We start from the raw sequence: 17532 nt of genomic DNA, 5'->3' as shown, positions 1-17532 counted from the left end.
TGGGATCACAAAAGGAGTGGAGTGACAAGAAAGGAAGGCAAAGATGATCCTCTAATGGAACCCTGGAGAACGGAAGGAAGCCTTGACTGTGGCTTCTGAGAACTGGCTACCTTCTATTTCTGTTGCATAGTGTTTGCGAGCATTTGTTACAGTGTATATTTCTGTCTAGTGTATGCTCGCTTCTCTATGTATATCACATTTCACGGTTGCAACAATTCTAATACTTGACAGGAGTGGGGGAGGAGGTTAATAGAGGTCAGCTTTACCCATTTGTGGGTAACTGGGTAATGTCTGGGAAGGTGTCCCAAAGGCAGCCAAGGGAAATCGGAAGCTCAGATCCAGCCTAAAGAGCTGCCGACACAGGGTGGAGGGGGGCAGCTGAGGGGCACCAGCACAGCTGCTGGTACAGGAGGTGTCTGCACACAGGCGCCTGACTGTGCCTCCAGCTGTCCTCCCAAATTCCCACCCTCACAGGTGCTGCTGGAGGTTAAACAACTGTGAGGGAATCCTTTAACACAGACCGCCATTTTAAGTAACATTTGTCCTAGACATCAGTCCTGCATATCCAGCAGCTACTATCTCCTTGCCCTTGATCCCTGCCACATACCTCTCCTGTTTAGATATTTAGATACTCTGTCCCTTGTCCCCTTCAGCTCAGGGTGCTCAGCAGCCCAGACTAGTGCTCTAGCAGGTTTGAGCTCCCAACTCTGTGTTCTTAGACTACCTGGATGGAGTTGGTGTGGTGATTCTGCAGGGCTTGAGCAGACATCAAGCTGACCTGAGGACCAAGACTGGCTGGTATTTTCCACAGGGCTGTGCCAGCTCCCAGGCAGCCTGGCACTGGCCAAGCAGGCAGTCAGAGTACCTCCCGTGTAGCCCCTTGGAATCTCTCCCTCTACCTCCCTGGCGCCGTGCAATGAGTACTGTGTGTCTGTATGTCTGGCTCTGCTTAGGGGGCCTGCAGCTGCCCCAGCTCTGAGTCTTACTGACATAACTGGACCTGGGCCTGCTCAGGAGAGCGGGGAAGTTTTAGAGCAGGAGAGAAAACCCCTTGGTTTGAGTGTTTGGGATCTGACTCTAGGCCAACTTAGGAGTTGTACCATTTGGACCAAAAACCTTTCCTTCTCCGCCTCTGTTTCCCCACCTACAAAACAAGAAACCCCAGTGGCCCTGGCCCCTGGCTTTTACTGCCAGTACTCAGCCTCAGAAAGGCCATATGACTCCTCAAGGTCCAAGGTCAACTCACCACCCTGCCTAGGACCCACTGAGCTGGCCTTTCAGGGAAATCGATCAGGAAAACCAAGGAACCAGTGTCCATGGCCTTGCAGGCAGTGTAGCGTGAACGTTCTTTCTATCCAGTTGTCCTGGACTCGAAGGTAGTGGTTGGGGCCAGAACACACCTGCATCCTTCTCGGTGACTAGTGGAAGATACAGTCCATTTTCCTCCAAGCAGGATGGAAATGGGCAAGTGGGGTGCTGTTGTACTGAGGTGCTGGGCTAAGGGACCCTGCCATTGGTTTTCACAAAAGGTGAAGTTTTGGGAGAAGACAGAGAGACACCACGGGACTGGTCATATGTAATGCGTGTCTGTAGTAGTCCAGAGTAGGGCGATATTTCCAGTGGGGCATAGCCCTGAATTCAGGAGGTCCAAGAATGGAGTGATCTATAGAGCTAGCTTGGTACTGGGGTTGCCTATGAGTGAAGGGTGCTGAGCACAAGTCTGCTGGCTGCTGGCTGCAAAGTGTGGTGGGCTCAGAGGTCCCCACTGTCTCGTCCTTACTGCTCTCCAGACCTCCACCCTGTCTGGAAGCCAGCATTGGCAAAGTGGCCTCCTCAGCCAGAAGCTCCAGGAGGGCCTGAAGTTTGAGAAGAGCCAACAGACAGACAGGATGTGGGGCTTTCTGGACTTGAGTCCAAGGTCCAGGTTCTGAGTCAATGCTGTCCTTAGCCAGCTCAGTGGGGTCCACAGATTCATTTTGCTATGAGTGGGGACCTTTCCTAGCCAGACACCATCGTTGTGTATCCCAGGCTTGCCTCTCCTAAGCACAATCTGCCAGGCCCCCTGAAGCAAGCCCAGCTCCATGTTCAACTGCCCAGGCCCCAAGAATGAAAGGTGCTCCCAGTCCTTAAGCACCCACACAGCTTGCCCCATCCATCCTAAGCAACAGATCCTGAGTTTACCCCTAAAGTCAATTTGGACAAAGAAGAGAAGACAGCAGAAAACTGAGTAATTTGTCCCTGTGTGCCACTGCCCCCCATGGGGAATGAGGAGAAACACAGGATGAGGATTGGAGATTGGGGTGCCCCTCTAGTAAACCAGTCCTCAGTTAGGGGCAGAAAGATCTGTTTCTAGCGTTCCATGGAGGAAATCAGCCAGGATAAGAGCAAGTCTCTTGTGAAGAGTTCACATATCTCAGGGTTGGATAGCTTCTGATACACTGTTGCATCTCCTCTTTGCCTTTCTAGTAACATAGTTAACTTTCCTAGGGCTCTGGACCAGCTATGCTCAGATCTCTGGCCCTGCTCCCACCTTTCCCACAGCTGTGTTTAGGCTGAGCCTAGAGTGCCAGCCTGCTCCTCTCCAGCTGCTGGGGGAACATCTGAACCCTTCCAGTCTGGTGCCAGTCTGACAGGGTGGAGGAGCCCCAGGGAGGCCTATCCCAGCTGTCAGCACCAATGATGGATGAGGGGGTACATTATAGGGAGGCCCAGAAGATCAGGCGCCTTTTCTGCTCCAGGGGGGAGCCCCCCCCCCGACTGGCCTCCTGGGGTCTACAAGCAGAGTCTCTGCCCCTCACAGCTGGGGACCTGAGGAATATCCCGGTAAGGCTGCTTAAAGGCCCAAAGGGTGCTGAGCCTTCCCACTCTCTGGACATCATGGGCATCTGGGTCTTTCCCATTGCCCTCTTCCTGCTCTGCCTGACTTCTGAGAGCCTGCAAGGCGGTGAGGGTGGGCTTCTCAGGAGGGTCCAGGCTGTAACTGGGGCTGAGATTTGACTAGAACATGAGTTAGATGACTAGTTTCTGGGGGGGTGGGGATGGAATGAATGCAGTTGGTAGTGTTTCCAATATAACCAGAAGTTCACGATCATTTTTGACCTCATGGCTATATGACTACAGAGCAAGTCTGAGGCTAGACCGGGGTACATAAGCCCTCTCCCAAAAGTTTGAGCTCCAGCATGATCAGGGTTGGGTGGGCATTGGGGTTAGGGGAGCCTGGGCAAGCAGAGAATTCAGATTTTGGGGGCATTGCACTGGAGGCAGATGTAGGTTTGAGTCTTATCTCCTTTCAGTTTCTGAGATCACAGCCCTGAATAATAAGTACCCTTTGCTTCCCTAGGACTTCCCCGACTCCCTCCCAACCTGGGGAAAGGTAAGTGGCCCTCTGGACACTTTTGACCCCAGGGACCTTTGGAGCTTTCTAGATATTCCCTTAGAGATTCCTCAGCTCTGAGATTCCAGTTATGAAGACCAGGGGAGCGAGGAGTCTCCTCCCAGCAGGCAGCAGTAGCAATGTCTTCTTGAGGATGTGGAGCTCAGAAACTCATCGTCTTGGGAGAGTTGGGGGGGTTGACCCTGAGAACACAGGGCCCCTGAAGGAGGGGCCTGGAGGGGGCTGGGACAGCAGGGAGGAAGGAGGCTCTGGCAGCATCCAAGGGCAGAGTGCTGGAGTGGAACGGGAGGGGGACCAGTGAGCTGAGAGGCTTCAAGACTTTGGGACCGAGCGTCATGAAGGGGGCCTATGGAGTTCTAAGGTAGGAGGAGGGATCCCTGAGACTGAATGAAGAGGAGAAGAGGGAACAGGAAGCATCCATAGATGAGGATGGGGGTGGGGGAGGGCCCTAACACAGTGAATAGGAGAGTGAAGTGCGCTCTGACCCTCAAATATCCAGGGGTATAACTTGGACACCCCATCCATGCCAGGAAACAATCTTCAGTCCCCCAATCCTAGACTATCCCCGGTTCTGTCCTTATACCTCCTGTGGCCAGAGGGGAAACTGAGGCAGAGATTCGGCATCCTGGTTCCCTTCTCAATTCTCCCCACTCAACAGGCCAGATGGCTATGTATGAACTAAGTCTTCAGAGGTATAAGCAGAGTGGGCCAGAGGCTCCTGCCCTGCTGTGTGTCCCTAAACTAAACCCTCATTTCTCCTCCAGGATACAGCCCCTCCGGTGGCCTGGGAACAGGTGAGATGAAGGGAGAACTCAGGAACCAGGGCCAGGACACTCTGGTCTCTCTCCCCAACAAAGGAGGTCAAGACAGCAGCAGAGAAAGAGGATACAGGCAATCAAACATCTCAGACTTGTGGAAAGCTGGGTGTGGTGCTTCACACCAGTAAAACCCCAAACTCAAAACTTGAGGCAGGAAGGTGTCTGAGAGCTCAAGTGAGTGAGCCTGGACTACAGAGTGTGAGTTCCAGGCCGGCTTGGGTTGCAGAGTAAGACTGTTCCATCCCCTCCTCCCAGAGGAAGGTAGGGATATAGAAATGGGCACTGGGTACTGGGTAGATACCCATTCTTCTTCACGTGGTTGGATCTAAGCATAGTCCCAGAAAGTGGGGCGACCCACTGATGAGAATGACTATGTAAGTAATGGGTAGTTCTGAGGAGACTCTCAGCCTGGTACCCCTAGCTACTCACATGCTTTCTTTCTCCCCCAGTCTTTGGAGGAGATGCTAAACCTCTAAAGTCAGGTGAGCTTTACCAGCCTAGCTCTCCACCTTTCTGTCTCTCTTCCTCACACTCTCCCATCTCTAACCAGGAGACTCAGGAACCCCCCAGCAAGGCGAGCATCAGATGGTGGGAGGATGTCAGCATCTGAGATCTTCTCTTGTCTCTGAGGCAAACTGGTGGTTGAGGAGACATTTAAGATATTTTGTTTCTAGTTTAATCTCAGGGAAGAATTTCAAGGCTCCCACACCCCCACTTCAGCTGGGACCCCACACTTCCTCAACTCTGCACTTTCTCTCCTCACAGGCTCTCTAAGTCAAAATGGCTATGGAACAGGTAGAAGTGGGGCTGCCATGGGGAGAAAGAAATCAAGGGTTGTCCTTAGGAAGAGGGAATCCTGTGACCTTCAGTTGACCTTCATCTCTTTCTCAGGTGTTGGAGGCGGTATGGAACCCCCAAAGCCAGGTGAGCCCTCCTCAGCTGCTGCCTGTTCTCCCCACCTCTGCAGCCTCCCTGTATATCCCTGAGACCTTCCCCACCTCTGCCCCCCCCAAAATGTGCCTCCCTGACAACCCTACCTTGGTAATGGCCTTGCTCTAGAAGCAGGAACTTTCCGTAGGAAAATGGGGGGTGTTCCTGTTTGGGGGTACGGTGCCACTAAGTTATTCCCCTGAGCCTCAAGAAGATAGACCTGCTGGCTTAGGGAAGGCAGACAGGAGGCATGGCAGCCTCTGGCGTCAGATGTAGGAAGGGGAGAACAGGACACCCTGTCTCACCACTGCTTTAGCTGGGCCCCAGACACCACCTTAGTTCACAATAGATACAGAACAGAGAGCCCAGGAGGAGGCTTGGTCCCAGGGGTTCAGTCATCGGCCCCCTCTCTCCTCAGGCTTTGGAGTGGCTGTGAAGCCCCAGAAATCAGGTGAGAGCTGTCTCCAGGCCTGTTCCTCTCTCAGCCTGGTGCCCCCCCCCACACCCTTTTATTCTTCTTCCTGGCTCTCTCATCCTAGGATATGGACTTGGGCTGAGAGTCTTTCCAGGAGTGGGAGCTCAGCCAGGTAAGGACCACTGGGTACAAAAGGAAAGACGCTGGTTCTGGACAAAGGCAGGGCTTGGCTTTTTACCAGCCCAGGCCTGGAAGGAGAGAAACTCTCAGAGATGGGGGCTTGAGGTTCCTCCCTACCCATGTCTTATCTCCATCTCTTTCCCATGGTTCCCTGTGTTCCTCAAATATGCCCACCCGTGCCCCGCGGCCTTCTCCCCAGGATTTAATGGCAGGAATGGCGTGGGCATCAGTGCATCCCCTAAGGCAGGAAGCTTGCCAGGTGAGAGTTACTGAGCAGGGATTGTGGGGGAGCAGGGGTGTGAAGAGGACAGGATGTCAATCTTGTTATGTCTCTCTCTGGCCAGGAGGGGGCACGAAACCTCAGAAACCAGGTGCCTTCTGCACCAGTTCTGTTTGTCTGTTTGTTTGTTTGTTGTTTGTTTCCTCCCTGTGATGCTGTATCTCCCAGCTCAGCTCTGTCATCTCTAGGTTCCAGCTCTCCTTGTCCCAGCTCTGTCTGTGCTTTAGCCCCCAAGAACAGGTCCCTTCACTGGCTGCCTTGAGAAGTCGTGCCCAGTCTAGGGATGGTTTCCTGTGCTGATCTCTTAGCTCCCTAAGAGAACTGCTGAGGGCTTCGGACACAAATGTCTGGGGTAGGATTCCACAAGAGTGGTCTAGCCTCATACCAGCCAGGTTGTAGCCTCTGCCTCTCTCTACCCACAGGTCCCCCAACTCAGAATGGCCATGGACCAGGTAAAGGAAGGAGTGAAAGGGGTTGGGGTGTTTAGGCTGGGGTTCTGGGGAGGTCTCAGTTCCTCATCTGCTCCCTATGTCTTTCTCAGGTACCAGCGAGAGCATGAAATCTCCGAAGCCAGGTGAGGTCTGCCCTGTGCCAGTGTCCGTGGGCAGCCCACTCACCCCACATAGCCTGGACTCCCTTACGCCTTTCTGCTGTCTCCCAGGGTTCAGCAATGGGAACGGAATAGGAGCTGAGGCCCTCCCAGGAGTTGGAGCCCAGCCAGGTGAGGGAACCAGGGAACTGGGGCTCTGGAGATGAGGGTAAGGGATAATTGAAGGGAAATCAGGAAATCATGGATTGAGAGAGCAAAAGCTGACTCTTGGTTCCTGGTGTGGCACACGTCTTTAATACCAGCACGTAGGAGGCAGAGGCAGGTGGATCTCTGTGAGTTCTGGGTCAGTCTAATATATGTATGTAGAGAGAGTTTCATGCAAGGTAGGACTGCATAGTGAGACTTTCTCAGTAAATAAACACATAAAAATAAATTGGCGGTATACACCTTTAATCCCAGCCCTTGAGAGGCAGAGGCAGGCAGATCTCTGAGTCCAAGGCCAGCTTGGTCTACAGCCAGGCTGTAGTTTCAGGATAGCCAAGGCTACCCTGAAAAACTCTGTCCCAAAATAGTGGAAAGAGAACAAAAAGGTAAAGGTGTGTGTGTGTGTGTGTGTGTGTGTGTGTGTGTGTGCGTGCGTGTGTAAGAAAATAACCAAATCTATTAAATACATGGATAAAATCGTCAAAGAACTTTAAAATAGATTAAAATAAATAAAGTTATGGGATATAGTTTAGTGGGAAGGGCATTTCCCTGGTGTGCATAGAGCCTCAAATTTAACCTCTAGTACTGAAAAGAAAAAGAAACAAGAAAATGGATTTCTTGGACAATAGGAGTAGTTACGGTCTGCACAGGGCTCAGTTTCCCTGGGTCTTTCCCCAGGCTTGGGAGCTGGTGCGAAGCCTCAGAAGGCAGGTGAGCAGGCCCCTGTTTGTCCCATTGTCCTCTTGGCTGTGTCCCCACCCACCTGAGACCTTCTACTCCCAAGCCCTCCTCAAACCCTTTGCTCACACCCACTTTTCTCCTTAGGATTTGGCAATGGAAACACCTTGGGGGCACAGCCAGGTAAGCACGGTGATGGTGGCATGTCTGAGGCCCTGCCTGGGGACCTGGAGCCGGCGTTTCTAGGAGCTCACTCACTTGACCACTCTCTTCCAAGTTCATCCCTCAGCCAGGCCTGAGGTCGAGTCCTATGGACACCATGGAGCCCACGTTCAACTCATACACAGGCTGAGGGGCTCACTTTATAGGTCAAGAGCCAAAGCTCCTACAGGGCATGTTGGCTTACACCTGGAATCTCCATGGGGGGGGGGGGGCAGGGCAGGAGAATCAAGAGTCCCAGGGAGCCATGGCGAATCCCAGGCTAGTCTGAGTAACGAGGACGAGCTTGGTGGTACAAGTCTGTAAACCTAGCACTTGGGAGGTAGAGACCCTCTTCGCCCTAGGCTGATATGAGTTAGAGGCCCTCAGCTACAAGAAACATTGTCCTGAAAACAAAACAAAGGTTTAACCCCAGCACACGGAAGAAACAGACATGTGTCTGTGGGTTCAAGGACAGCCTATTCTAGAGAGAGAGAGTTCCAGACCAGTTAGGGGGCTACATACAGTGAGACCCTGTCTCAAAAACAAACAAACGAACGAACGAACGAACATCCAACTGGGAAGGGATTTAAAGCAGAAGAACAGGTCCACGGGCAAGGCAGACCAAGCCGAGAGCAAGCTGAGCTGTGGCTTCACACACCTTAAGGTGCATCCACTGGGCTGGAGAGATGGCTCAGTGGTTAAGAGCACTGACTGCTCTTCCAGAGGTCATGAGTTCAATTCCTAGCAACCACATGGTGGCTCACAACCATCTGTAATGAGATCTGGTGCCCTTTTCTGGCCTGCAGTCACATATGCAGGCAGAATGCTGTACATAAAATAAATAAATAAATCTTTAAAAAAAAAAAGGTGCATCCACACAGTTCCTGTGTCAACTCTCTCTTCTCCTAATCAGGTCCTGCAGTTCAGAACGGCTTTGGAGCAGGTAAGGGGTGGGGGTGGGGGAGCAGGGAGAGGGTTAGATGCATGGTGTCCTTGGCTAAGTTTCTGGAAGGGAGCTGCCTCAGAGAGGGGGGCACCCACCTCTACATCTCTCTCTTCCAGGCTTTGGAGGGGTTGGAAAAGCCCAGAAGCCAGGTGACACTTACTGCACCCACTCTCGTTCATATACAGCTGCACTCCTCCCAGACTCCAATCTCATTCCTTTTCACTGTCTCCCCAGGACTTGGAAACGGAAATGAGCAGGGAGTTGGGACCATCCCGGGAACTGGAGCCCAACCAGGTGAAGCCCGGTGATGTTCCAAGCACCCCTGGATGGGAGTGCTAATGTGGAGGCCTAAAAGTCTCTCTTTTTCCCCAGACCTTGGAGGAGGACTGAGACCCCAGAAGCCAGGTGAGACCCACTGGCTTAACCCCACACAGCCAACACTCCGTCAACAAACCACGCCTGCAGCATGGTACTGAGGCTAGATCACAAGAGCCAAGCATTCTAGAACAGAAGTAGAAGCTAGGAAGTAGGCTGTGGTCCACTAAAAATTGGTGAAAACTTGAGGAACACTGCAGAGAAGTCCACAGAAAGATGCTGTGGGCTCAAGAAACAGCTGAGGGAACAACAAGGCAGGAGAGAGTATTGATGGAAGAGAGGAGGAGGGGGAGGAGGAGGAAGAGGAGGAAGAGGAAGAGGAAGAAGAGGAGGGAGAGTTTTTTTTTTTTTGACTGAATGTGATACCCAAAGAAGGACCCAGGCAAGTGGATATGGCCTCCAGAGCTTTAGAGAGGCAAGACCTAAGAAGAAGGTTAAAAGGCCCATTACCACAGACGACAGAACCATCACCTTCTAGAGCATGAACAGAAGAAAGGGACCCAGGAAAAGCCAGGAAGAGACCGAGAAGCAGCAGAGGACAGAAGAGGGACAGAAAGTGAGGGACTGCCAAAACCCAGACCTAGGGGAAACAGAAGCTCAGGCATGGCTGCCATATGCAGTGAGGGTCTGACTACCCAGAGGCCACTAGGGCATAGAGAAGGTGCTAGGCCTCGATGCTCCAGGATGGAGCAAGGAAAACAAGAAAGGTACAAGGTGCCAGCACACGTGTGACAGCTGTCTGTGGGTGGCTTGCGACAGAGCTCCAGGATTGGGCAGAGAGGAGCCTGACATTCAGAGTCTCTTTCTTTCCCCCTACTAGGCCCTGTGCCTCAGAATAACTACCAACCAGGCAGGAGCAGGGCCGGGTTCCTCGGGAGGTCCCAAAATAGGAATGTAGGTCCTTCACCTTGATCTGTTTTTCTTCCAGGCTACGAAGCTGTGAAGTCCCAGAAATCTGGTAAACCCTGTTCTGACCTGTTTCTCTGTCTATCTCTCCTGGAGCCCCTAGCTTCCCTCCCCTCAGTCACACCCTTCTGTGCCCCCAGGATTCGGGAACAGGAGTGGATTTGGCCTGGGAGCCCAGCCAGGTGATGGAGGTGGGCTCTGGGGTGTATTCCCCATGCCTATAACTTGCTTTTCCCTCCTGGGCTTTGAGGGGCAAGGCCAGTCAGGGAGGAGGAGGATTAGGGAAGTCCTCAGGTGCCCTAGATTTTCACCTGGCCTTAAAGTGGGGACTTTGTCCTTTGTTCATCCTTCTCTTTCCCATAGGTCCCCCAGCTCAGAATGGCCATGGACCAGGTAAAGGAAGGAGTGAAAGGGGTTGGGGTGTTTAGGCTGGGGCTCTGGGGAGGTCTCAGTTCCTCATCTGCTCCCTATGTCTTTCTCAGGTACCAGTGAGGGCATGAAACCTCCGAAGCCAGGTGAGGTCTGCCCTGTGCCAGTGTCCGTGGACAGCCCACTCACCCCACATAGCCTGGACTCCCTTACGCCTTTCTGCTGTCTCCCAGGGTTCAGCAATGGGAACGGAATAGGAGCTGAGGCCCTCCCAGGAGTTGGAGCCCAGCCAGGTGAGGGACCCAGGGAACTGGGAGAGGTCAGAGCCAGGGCGCTAGGGTTCTGAGGGAGGCTTTCTTGAGTCCTCACTGCTCCCCACTTCTCTCTCTTGCAAGCAAAGCCTCGGAAGGCAGGTGAGAGTCACTCCTGCCAGTGACTCTGTCTCCTCCCAAGTTTAGTGCTGGCTCCTTGATGTTCCCTGGGGTTTGGGAATGGGGCTGGACTGGGAACCCAGCCTGGTGAGATAGGAACCCGAGGGACCCAATCTGGGGTGTCCTGTGCTCCCCTTCCAGGCCACAGAAGGGAAGATTTAGGGGGTTGCCGAGAGCCAGGATTCTAGGTTCCTAGTTTTGTTCGGGAGAGGAAACCTTCCCCTTCTCCTCTGCTGAACCCCAAATCCTATTTTCTCCTTCACACAGGCCTGGTAGCCCAGAATGGAATTGGAGCAGGTAGGGGCAGGGACTCCGGGGGACTGGGAGTCTTTTTTTCTTTTTTTTTTTTCCCTTTTCTTTTTTTTTTTTTCGGAGCTGGGGACCGAACCCAGGGCCTTGCACTTGCTAAGCAAGCGCTCTACCACTGAGCTAAATCCCCAACCCCGACTGGGAGTCTTTTATATGTGTATGGGGGGGGGGCTCACCAGCTGTGCATGTCTCCTACAGGTTTCAGAGAGGGCAGGAAACCCCAGAAGCCAGGTGGGCCTTGTCTACTTTGAGTCTGTCCCTGCCTTAGTTTGGGTTTCTATTACTGTGGTAAAACACCATGACAGGGCTGTAGAGATGGCTCAGTGGTTTAGAGCACTGACTGCTCTTCCAGAGGTCCTGAGTTCAATCCCCAGCAACCACATGGTGGCTCACAACCATCCCTCTTCTGGTGTGTCTGAAGACAGTTACAGTGTGTTCATATAAATAAAATAAATCTTAAAACAAAAACAAAAACAAAAACAAAACGGGGGTTGGGGATTTAGCTCAGTGGTAGAGCGCTTGCCTAGCAAGCACAAGGCCCTGGGTTCGATCCCCAGCTCTGAAAAAAAGAATAGAAAAAACAACAACAACAAAAAAAAACAAAAAAACAAAAACAAAAACAAAAAAACACCATGATAAAAGTAGCACCAAGCAACGTAGGGAGGGAAGGCTCTATTTAGCCTTCAATGTCCTGATCCCAGTCTTTCATAAAGGGAAGACAGGGCAGGAAAGAGGCAGGCACTGGAGCAGAGCCCTTGAAGGTGTGCTGTTTATTGGCTTGCTCCTCCTGGCTTCCTCAGCCTGCTTTCTTGTACACAGGACCACAGCACTGTGCACAGTGAGCTGAACCCTTCCACATCAGTCAGCAATCAAGAAAGTGCCCCACAGGCAGGCTAATTTGATGCAGGCATTTTCTCAGTTCAGAGGCCCTCTTCCCAGAAACTCTAGGCTTGTGTCGAGTTGAGAAAAACCAACCAACAGAGTGCCCTGACCAAGCACTCTTGAATCCACACACACCTCCACTCCCATCTCTCTGGAAATGCGCTGGGGCCTTTCCTAGAACAGGATCTCAGCCAGGTGAAGACCTGGTGAAGGCCTTAGGCAAAGACAGGCCTCTTGGAGGTCTGGAGCTGGGACCACGCAGGCCTGATTGAGTGGTGAACAGATAGGTGGTCTATCCTGAGGCTCGGATTCGGTCTTCCTTCATAGACCTGGAAGGAGTATGAAGCCCCCAAGCTGGACACCTAGGAGTCCAGGGGAGGGGAAAGTCTTCTCATTCCCCTGCCTGTCTTGGAGATTACCTCCTCCTGAGGGCCCCATTTCACCCCACTCCCTTTTCTCGCCAGGATATGGGAACAAAAATGGACTGGACGCCCTGCCAGGTGTGGTCTTCTGGGCACGAGTGTTGGGAAACCAGGCAGAGGGAGAGAAGGGCTAGGGCAGGTATCAGGAGGACAGGGGGTTGAGGGGATTTTCTGACACAAGTGTTTCTTGACAGATGTAGGAGTAGGTGGGAAGCTTCGGAAGACAGGTGAGGAGAACCTGTCCTTTCTATCTGTCTCTGTCACCGTCCTTGGTCCTTAAGCTCATGGTGGGAGTGGTTTTTCTGTGCTTGACTCCAAGGAGAAGTCAACCTTAGTTCCTAAGTGGAAAAGCGGAAGGGAGTATATAAATCGGTAGAACTGGTGGGGATCCTGGAGCTGGGGAAGGAGGTAAGGGACGCTAAGGGACCCCTCGCTCTGGCCTCGGCTTCTGTGGTCCACTGATGTCATTTCCCTATATTCTCACAGCCCCTGCTGCTCAAAATGGCTACCGACAAGGTAGGAGCAGGGTCAGGCTTATGAGGCTGAGAGGCAGGGAATGTAGCAGCTCTCACCTGTACCCTGTATTTCTTCCAGGTTATGGAACGGACTTGAAGACTCAGAAACCAGGTGAGCCCAGCTCTAGCCTGTGTTTCTGCCTGGCCACAAGCCCTACCCTCTTGTCACCTTTTTAATGTCCCCTCCATCTGTATTCCCAGGATCTTGGAATGGCCATGGCCTTGGAGTCCAGCTGGGTAAGGGAGCTTGTGTCTGGCTCCTCTGACACTGTCCCCTTTCAGGTCAGCAGGGGCAAGTCCAAAAAAGTCTCCAGTTTCTGGCTTGAGTCTTTAAGGAGTCTAAAGTCCCTTCCTCCCTAACTTTAGCTCCACCCAGTTCAGAACGGTAATAAACTGGTACTAGGGGCTGGGGGTGGGGTGGTGGCTGGGAAGGTGGAGAAAAGGAAACAGATGGATACTCACTCTAGGCCCTATGTGAGGGACCCCATGGCTTCTGCAAAACCAGAAGCAGACTCTTTCTGCCAAATAGACATTGCAGTTCCTGTCAGCTACGGAGCAGGAAGCAGAGCGGAGGTGCAGTAGGCTAGAGGGTAGATAGAGATGGGAAGAAAGGTCTTTAGAGGAGGGGTAACCCCACTTTTCCCCATAGGGTACAGAAATGGGCTGGGGCCTAGAACCTTCCAAGGCCAGGGGCTACGGCCAGGTAAGGGGAACAAGCCACCTCATGTACAATTGGGAAGGGGCAGGGGCAAGGTGGGGTTCCCTGTCCCCTGCACATCTAAGGACTGGGAGAGGCTGGGAAACTTCTGAAGCCAAGTGAAACCCTTTCTGTCTCTCTTCCTGCCTCCCTTGGTATTCCCACCCCTAATGTCCACCCCGTCCTCATAGTCTTCCTTCCTCCCAGGGTACAGATTGGGAATCCCACTAGGTGAGTGCTGGGGAGTGTGTGTGTGTGTGTGTGTGTGTGTGTGTGTGTGTGTGTATGTGTGTATGTGTGTGTGTGTGTGTGTGTGTGTGTGTATTTTTGACCAATTCTTTCTGTCTCCCCCAGGCCTGGGAGTGAGTATGAAACTTCCAAAGGCAGGCAAGTGAGAGACCCCTGCACCTCTGCCTCCTGTCCCTGCCCCTCCCTGCAGATCCACCTCATCCTGCCCCTCCCTTACCCTCTTTCTTCTCTAGGATACAACCTTGGAAATGGAGTGGCAGCCCAGCCAGGTGAGTGCTCCAGCCAAGTTGAGAGAGGGGTGAGATGGCATGGCCAGGAGGTAGAGGTGTTGGGTGGCTGACAGTAAGACCCTTTTGCCTATGTGAGCTCCCTTATCCCCCTGAGCAGTGTGGACCACTGAAGCTGGGCTGTCTCTCACCTAGTAGATGTCTCCTGAGAATGGTGGGAATGTCCTCGGAGCCACTGCAAACCAAGGCTTGTCCTGGTCCAGGTGTCCTGAGAGGCACAGGGCAAGCAGCTACCTGCAACCAGTTTCCTTCTCTCTCTCTCTCTCTCTCTCTCTCTCTCTCTCTCTCTCTCTCTCTCTCTCTCTCTCTGTCTCTCTCTAATCTAGGTTCCTGCAATGGTGGCATTGCTCCACCACAATTCCTCCCCGGGCCCCCCACGACAGTCCCTTCAGATAAAGGAGGTGGCTGGGGCTTGAAATCTCAGCTCCCACCACCAGTGCAGAATGGTAAATTCCCAGGTCAGTGTGGAGCTTGGGGTAGGCGGTACCAGCAGGCATGTGGCTCTGGGAGGGACTGGGCCTGCCTACATATTCTGGTGTCATAGCTGAACTGAAGCTCAGAGAGGCACTGTGTTGGGCTCATTTCTGTGTTCCTCGTTGTAGCACCAACCCCGGCCATTCAGTGGGGACCGAAGCCTCAGAAAGCAGGTATGGATGTCCCAAGTCCTGAATCTCAGAGGGACAAGTCCTCTCTGCCTGTCTCTGGGTATCTGGGCATCCACCACCCTGTTCTCTCTCTTTTTTTTTTTTTTTTCGGAGCTGGGGACCGAACCCCACCCTGTTCTCAAGCTGCCTCAGGGACCCTAAAGCCAGGAAGGCCCTCCTACAGTCTACCCTCGAAGTCTCTTGTTGCTAAGGTCTTCCTGAGTTTCTATTCCATGCAAACGGGGCCAGTCCCTGCCTGTTCCTCAAGGTTCCGTAGGTGAAATGTGGCCCCTAAGGAGATCACACGGTCTCTGCCCTCCATCTCTGACCTCTACTCTTCCACAGGTTACCAGCCCTCCGATGGCTATGGAGCTGGAGCACAACTGGGTGAGAAGGCTGTTTCCTCCCCCTCCCCTATATCTCTTTCTCTTCATTCCACCTCCCAAAAGTGGGGAGGGAAAGGCCAGAGTCACATCTGACCCACCGTCTTCTCTCCCCTCAGGCTTCCATGGTGGCCTCAAGCTGCAGAAAGTTGGTGAGCCCTCCAAAATGGCCATCTGGGCTCAAGCAAGTCTATCTTAAGGGCAGACCCTCTGACCCTCTCTATTTATTCCGGCCCCTTCTGTCTTTGTCGTCCTTTTGTGTTTGTCTGGACAGAATCTCACTACCTAGGCTGGCCTGAAATTCGTAGAGCTCTGCCTGCCTCTGCCCCTCTGCTGCAGAGCACTGGGGCTACAGGCATGTGCCACCACTGTTCTGTTCCTTATTCACCCAACACCCAGGCCTCCACGATAGTGGCCAGGGCCAGTGGTGACCCTGCCTGACGTGAAGGAAACTGGGAAGAAAGCAGCTCTAAAAGTTGCTGAGAAGGAAAGTCGGGGAGGGCTTCCTGGAGGTGACAGTGGGAAAGTTGAACTTGGGAATACAAGAGTGGTCAGGGTGAATGTAGCCAACACTATCCCAGCCTTTTTTTAAAAAAACTTTTTTTTATATCATCATCATCACCACCACCACCACCACCACCACCAGGTTTTGTTTTTGGTCTTTTGAGACAGGTTCTCTCTACATAGCCCTGGTGTCTTGGATCTCACTCTGGATCTCAGGCTGGCTTGGAACCTATAGAGGTCTGCCTGCCTCTGCCTCCTGAGTGCTGGGATTGAAGGCGTGTACTACCACACCAGGCCTTTTCACTCTTTTCAAAAATGTATTGTTATGAGTGGTGAACGTACCTTGACATACATATGGGGCTCGGAGGATAACTTTATGGGGTCATCTCTCTCCACCTTTGTGTGGCTTCTAGAAATCACACTCAGGCTTGCACACCTGGGCTTTACCCATCAGCATCAGCCTCCCAAGTGTTACACGCCTACACCACCAAGGGGCGCTCTGCCTCTGCAAGCTGAGCTGATCTTTCTGTATTGCCTTGCTTGAGAGCTGGCTACTGGGCTGCCCTGCTCTGGCCCTCCCTGCTTCACTCTCTCTCGTGCAGGTTTCCATTATGGAAATGCAGCTCTGGAAGCTGGAATTTTGCCAGAGATTCTGCAGTCAGGTGCTTGGGGAGGGGACGGGACTGGGGACTGAGATGGCGGACAGGAAGGTCGTCAGCACTGCCCCCTCTAAACCTTCTCTTTCATCCTCCAGGGTTCCCCACAGCCAACGGCTTTAGTAATGGTGAGTTGGGCTCAGGGTACCAGAAACGATGAGGAAGAGGATGGGTCGTAATCAAACAGTCGGATAGGAATAACGAGTTGATCCTTTGCAGGACTCAGGGAGGAGACTCTTCTCTACCCTAAAGCGACAGTTCCAACCCTTGAGAGACATGGTAAAATATTGATGATGATGATGATGATGATGATGATGATGATGATGGTGGTGGTGGTGGTGATGATGATGGTGATAACGACAACAATAACAACAACCACCACCCAGCAAGGGAGGTCAAGAGGGTTCCAAAGTCCGAGGACTGGGGCTTCCTGAGCACCCAGTTCTGGGGGGATGGTGTACCTACACTAGTTCTCCTCTTGCAGGTCAGGCTGGGGCCTTCCAGCCCTGGGGGGCTGGAGTGAAGCCAGAATATGGATATGCAGGCCTTGGGATCCAGACAGGTAAGTGGGGTATGTGAACAAGGGTGGGTAGGCAGGTGGGCCCTGAGTCCAGGCCTAACACACAGCGCTGGGGGATGGGGAGGAGCACATACCCATAGCTAAGGGAATGGCATGAGGGTACCATAAGGCTAAGTGGAGGCCCTGAGCCCAGCCTGAACTCTGCACTGAAGTTTGAAGGAAAAGAAGAAGTTGGAGGATATGAGGTTAATCAACCGTAACCCCTCCCTTCCAGGGCCCTATGGGCAGCTGAGGCCAGAGCTGCGTCTGGAGCATTTGGGTGAGTTGAGCATCTTTATGAGCCTGGGATGAAGGAGCTGGGAAGGCAGACGTCCCTGGTGTCACACATATCCCTGTTTCGTGGACCATGTTGTAGGGGATCCTGAACTGAAGACATATACCAAGAGCCCATTGGGAAATGGTTACAGAGGTAAGAGGAGTCTTGGTGGCTCATAAGCTCCTCCCAGGTGTCCCAGACCTTGGCAGGGATAGCAGGCTCCAAGGCCTTAGAGTGCTGAGTATCGACCCTAGACATCACCGGTGCCCCACCCTGTTCTGCCTCTCCCCAGGACACTGCCCCTCTGGGGAATGCTGAATGGAAGCTTCCCTGCCTACCCTGAGGGTCTCTGCATTACAGCCTGGCTGGAGAAGCACAGCAGGAGGATCTTCTCAACACTTGCCTAGGCCACTGCCCTGTCCCTGTCTCCTCTGGGCTGAAGTATTAATAAAAGCTATATGGTTCCCCGTT

The 17532-nt window shown here is 52.9% G+C and overlaps 1 protein-coding gene across 1 annotated transcript in view; it reads left to right on the top strand.

The window, feature by feature from the left end:
* Positions 1–17532, top strand: part of Grep1 (glycine rich extracellular protein 1) — a 21446-nt gene extending 3914 nt beyond the window's left edge. The window contains exons 2-41 of the mRNA XM_063270082.1: positions 3341–3373; positions 4159–4188; positions 4978–5007; positions 5104–5136; positions 5561–5593; positions 5682–5729; positions 6440–6469; positions 6559–6591; positions 6679–6738; positions 7450–7482; positions 7597–7632; positions 8564–8593; positions 8713–8745; positions 8831–8890; positions 8969–9001; positions 9900–9929; positions 10018–10068; positions 10241–10270; positions 10360–10392; positions 10480–10539; positions 10945–10974; positions 12333–12368; positions 12485–12517; positions 12777–12806; positions 12885–12917; positions 13007–13042; positions 13455–13508; positions 13857–13889; positions 13985–14020; positions 14365–14496; positions 14641–14685; positions 15028–15069; positions 15185–15217; positions 16172–16231; positions 16324–16353; positions 16445–16504; positions 16710–16787; positions 17020–17064; positions 17161–17214; positions 17354–17532. Coding sequence (XP_063126152.1) covers positions 5118–5136; positions 5561–5593; positions 5682–5729; positions 6440–6469; positions 6559–6591; positions 6679–6738; positions 7450–7482; positions 7597–7632; positions 8564–8593; positions 8713–8745; positions 8831–8890; positions 8969–9001; positions 9900–9929; positions 10018–10068; positions 10241–10270; positions 10360–10392; positions 10480–10539; positions 10945–10974; positions 12333–12368; positions 12485–12517; positions 12777–12806; positions 12885–12917; positions 13007–13042; positions 13455–13508; positions 13857–13889; positions 13985–14020; positions 14365–14496; positions 14641–14685; positions 15028–15069; positions 15185–15217; positions 16172–16231; positions 16324–16353; positions 16445–16504; positions 16710–16787; positions 17020–17064; positions 17161–17214; positions 17354–17379 — 1578 coding nt within the window. The 5' untranslated portion in view covers positions 3341–3373; positions 4159–4188; positions 4978–5007; positions 5104–5117 and the 3' untranslated portion in view covers positions 17380–17532. The remainder of the gene's footprint in view (positions 1–3340; positions 3374–4158; positions 4189–4977; positions 5008–5103; positions 5137–5560; positions 5594–5681; positions 5730–6439; positions 6470–6558; positions 6592–6678; positions 6739–7449; positions 7483–7596; positions 7633–8563; positions 8594–8712; positions 8746–8830; positions 8891–8968; positions 9002–9899; positions 9930–10017; positions 10069–10240; positions 10271–10359; positions 10393–10479; positions 10540–10944; positions 10975–12332; positions 12369–12484; positions 12518–12776; positions 12807–12884; positions 12918–13006; positions 13043–13454; positions 13509–13856; positions 13890–13984; positions 14021–14364; positions 14497–14640; positions 14686–15027; positions 15070–15184; positions 15218–16171; positions 16232–16323; positions 16354–16444; positions 16505–16709; positions 16788–17019; positions 17065–17160; positions 17215–17353) is intronic.

This window comes from Rattus norvegicus, chromosome 10 (genome assembly GCF_036323735.1).
Source record: "Rattus norvegicus strain BN/NHsdMcwi chromosome 10, GRCr8, whole genome shotgun sequence".
Classification (NCBI taxonomy): domain Eukaryota; kingdom Metazoa; phylum Chordata; class Mammalia; order Rodentia; family Muridae; genus Rattus; species Rattus norvegicus.
Note: the sequence above shows the minus strand (reverse complement) of the source record. Positions and strands in the feature narration are given on the sequence as shown.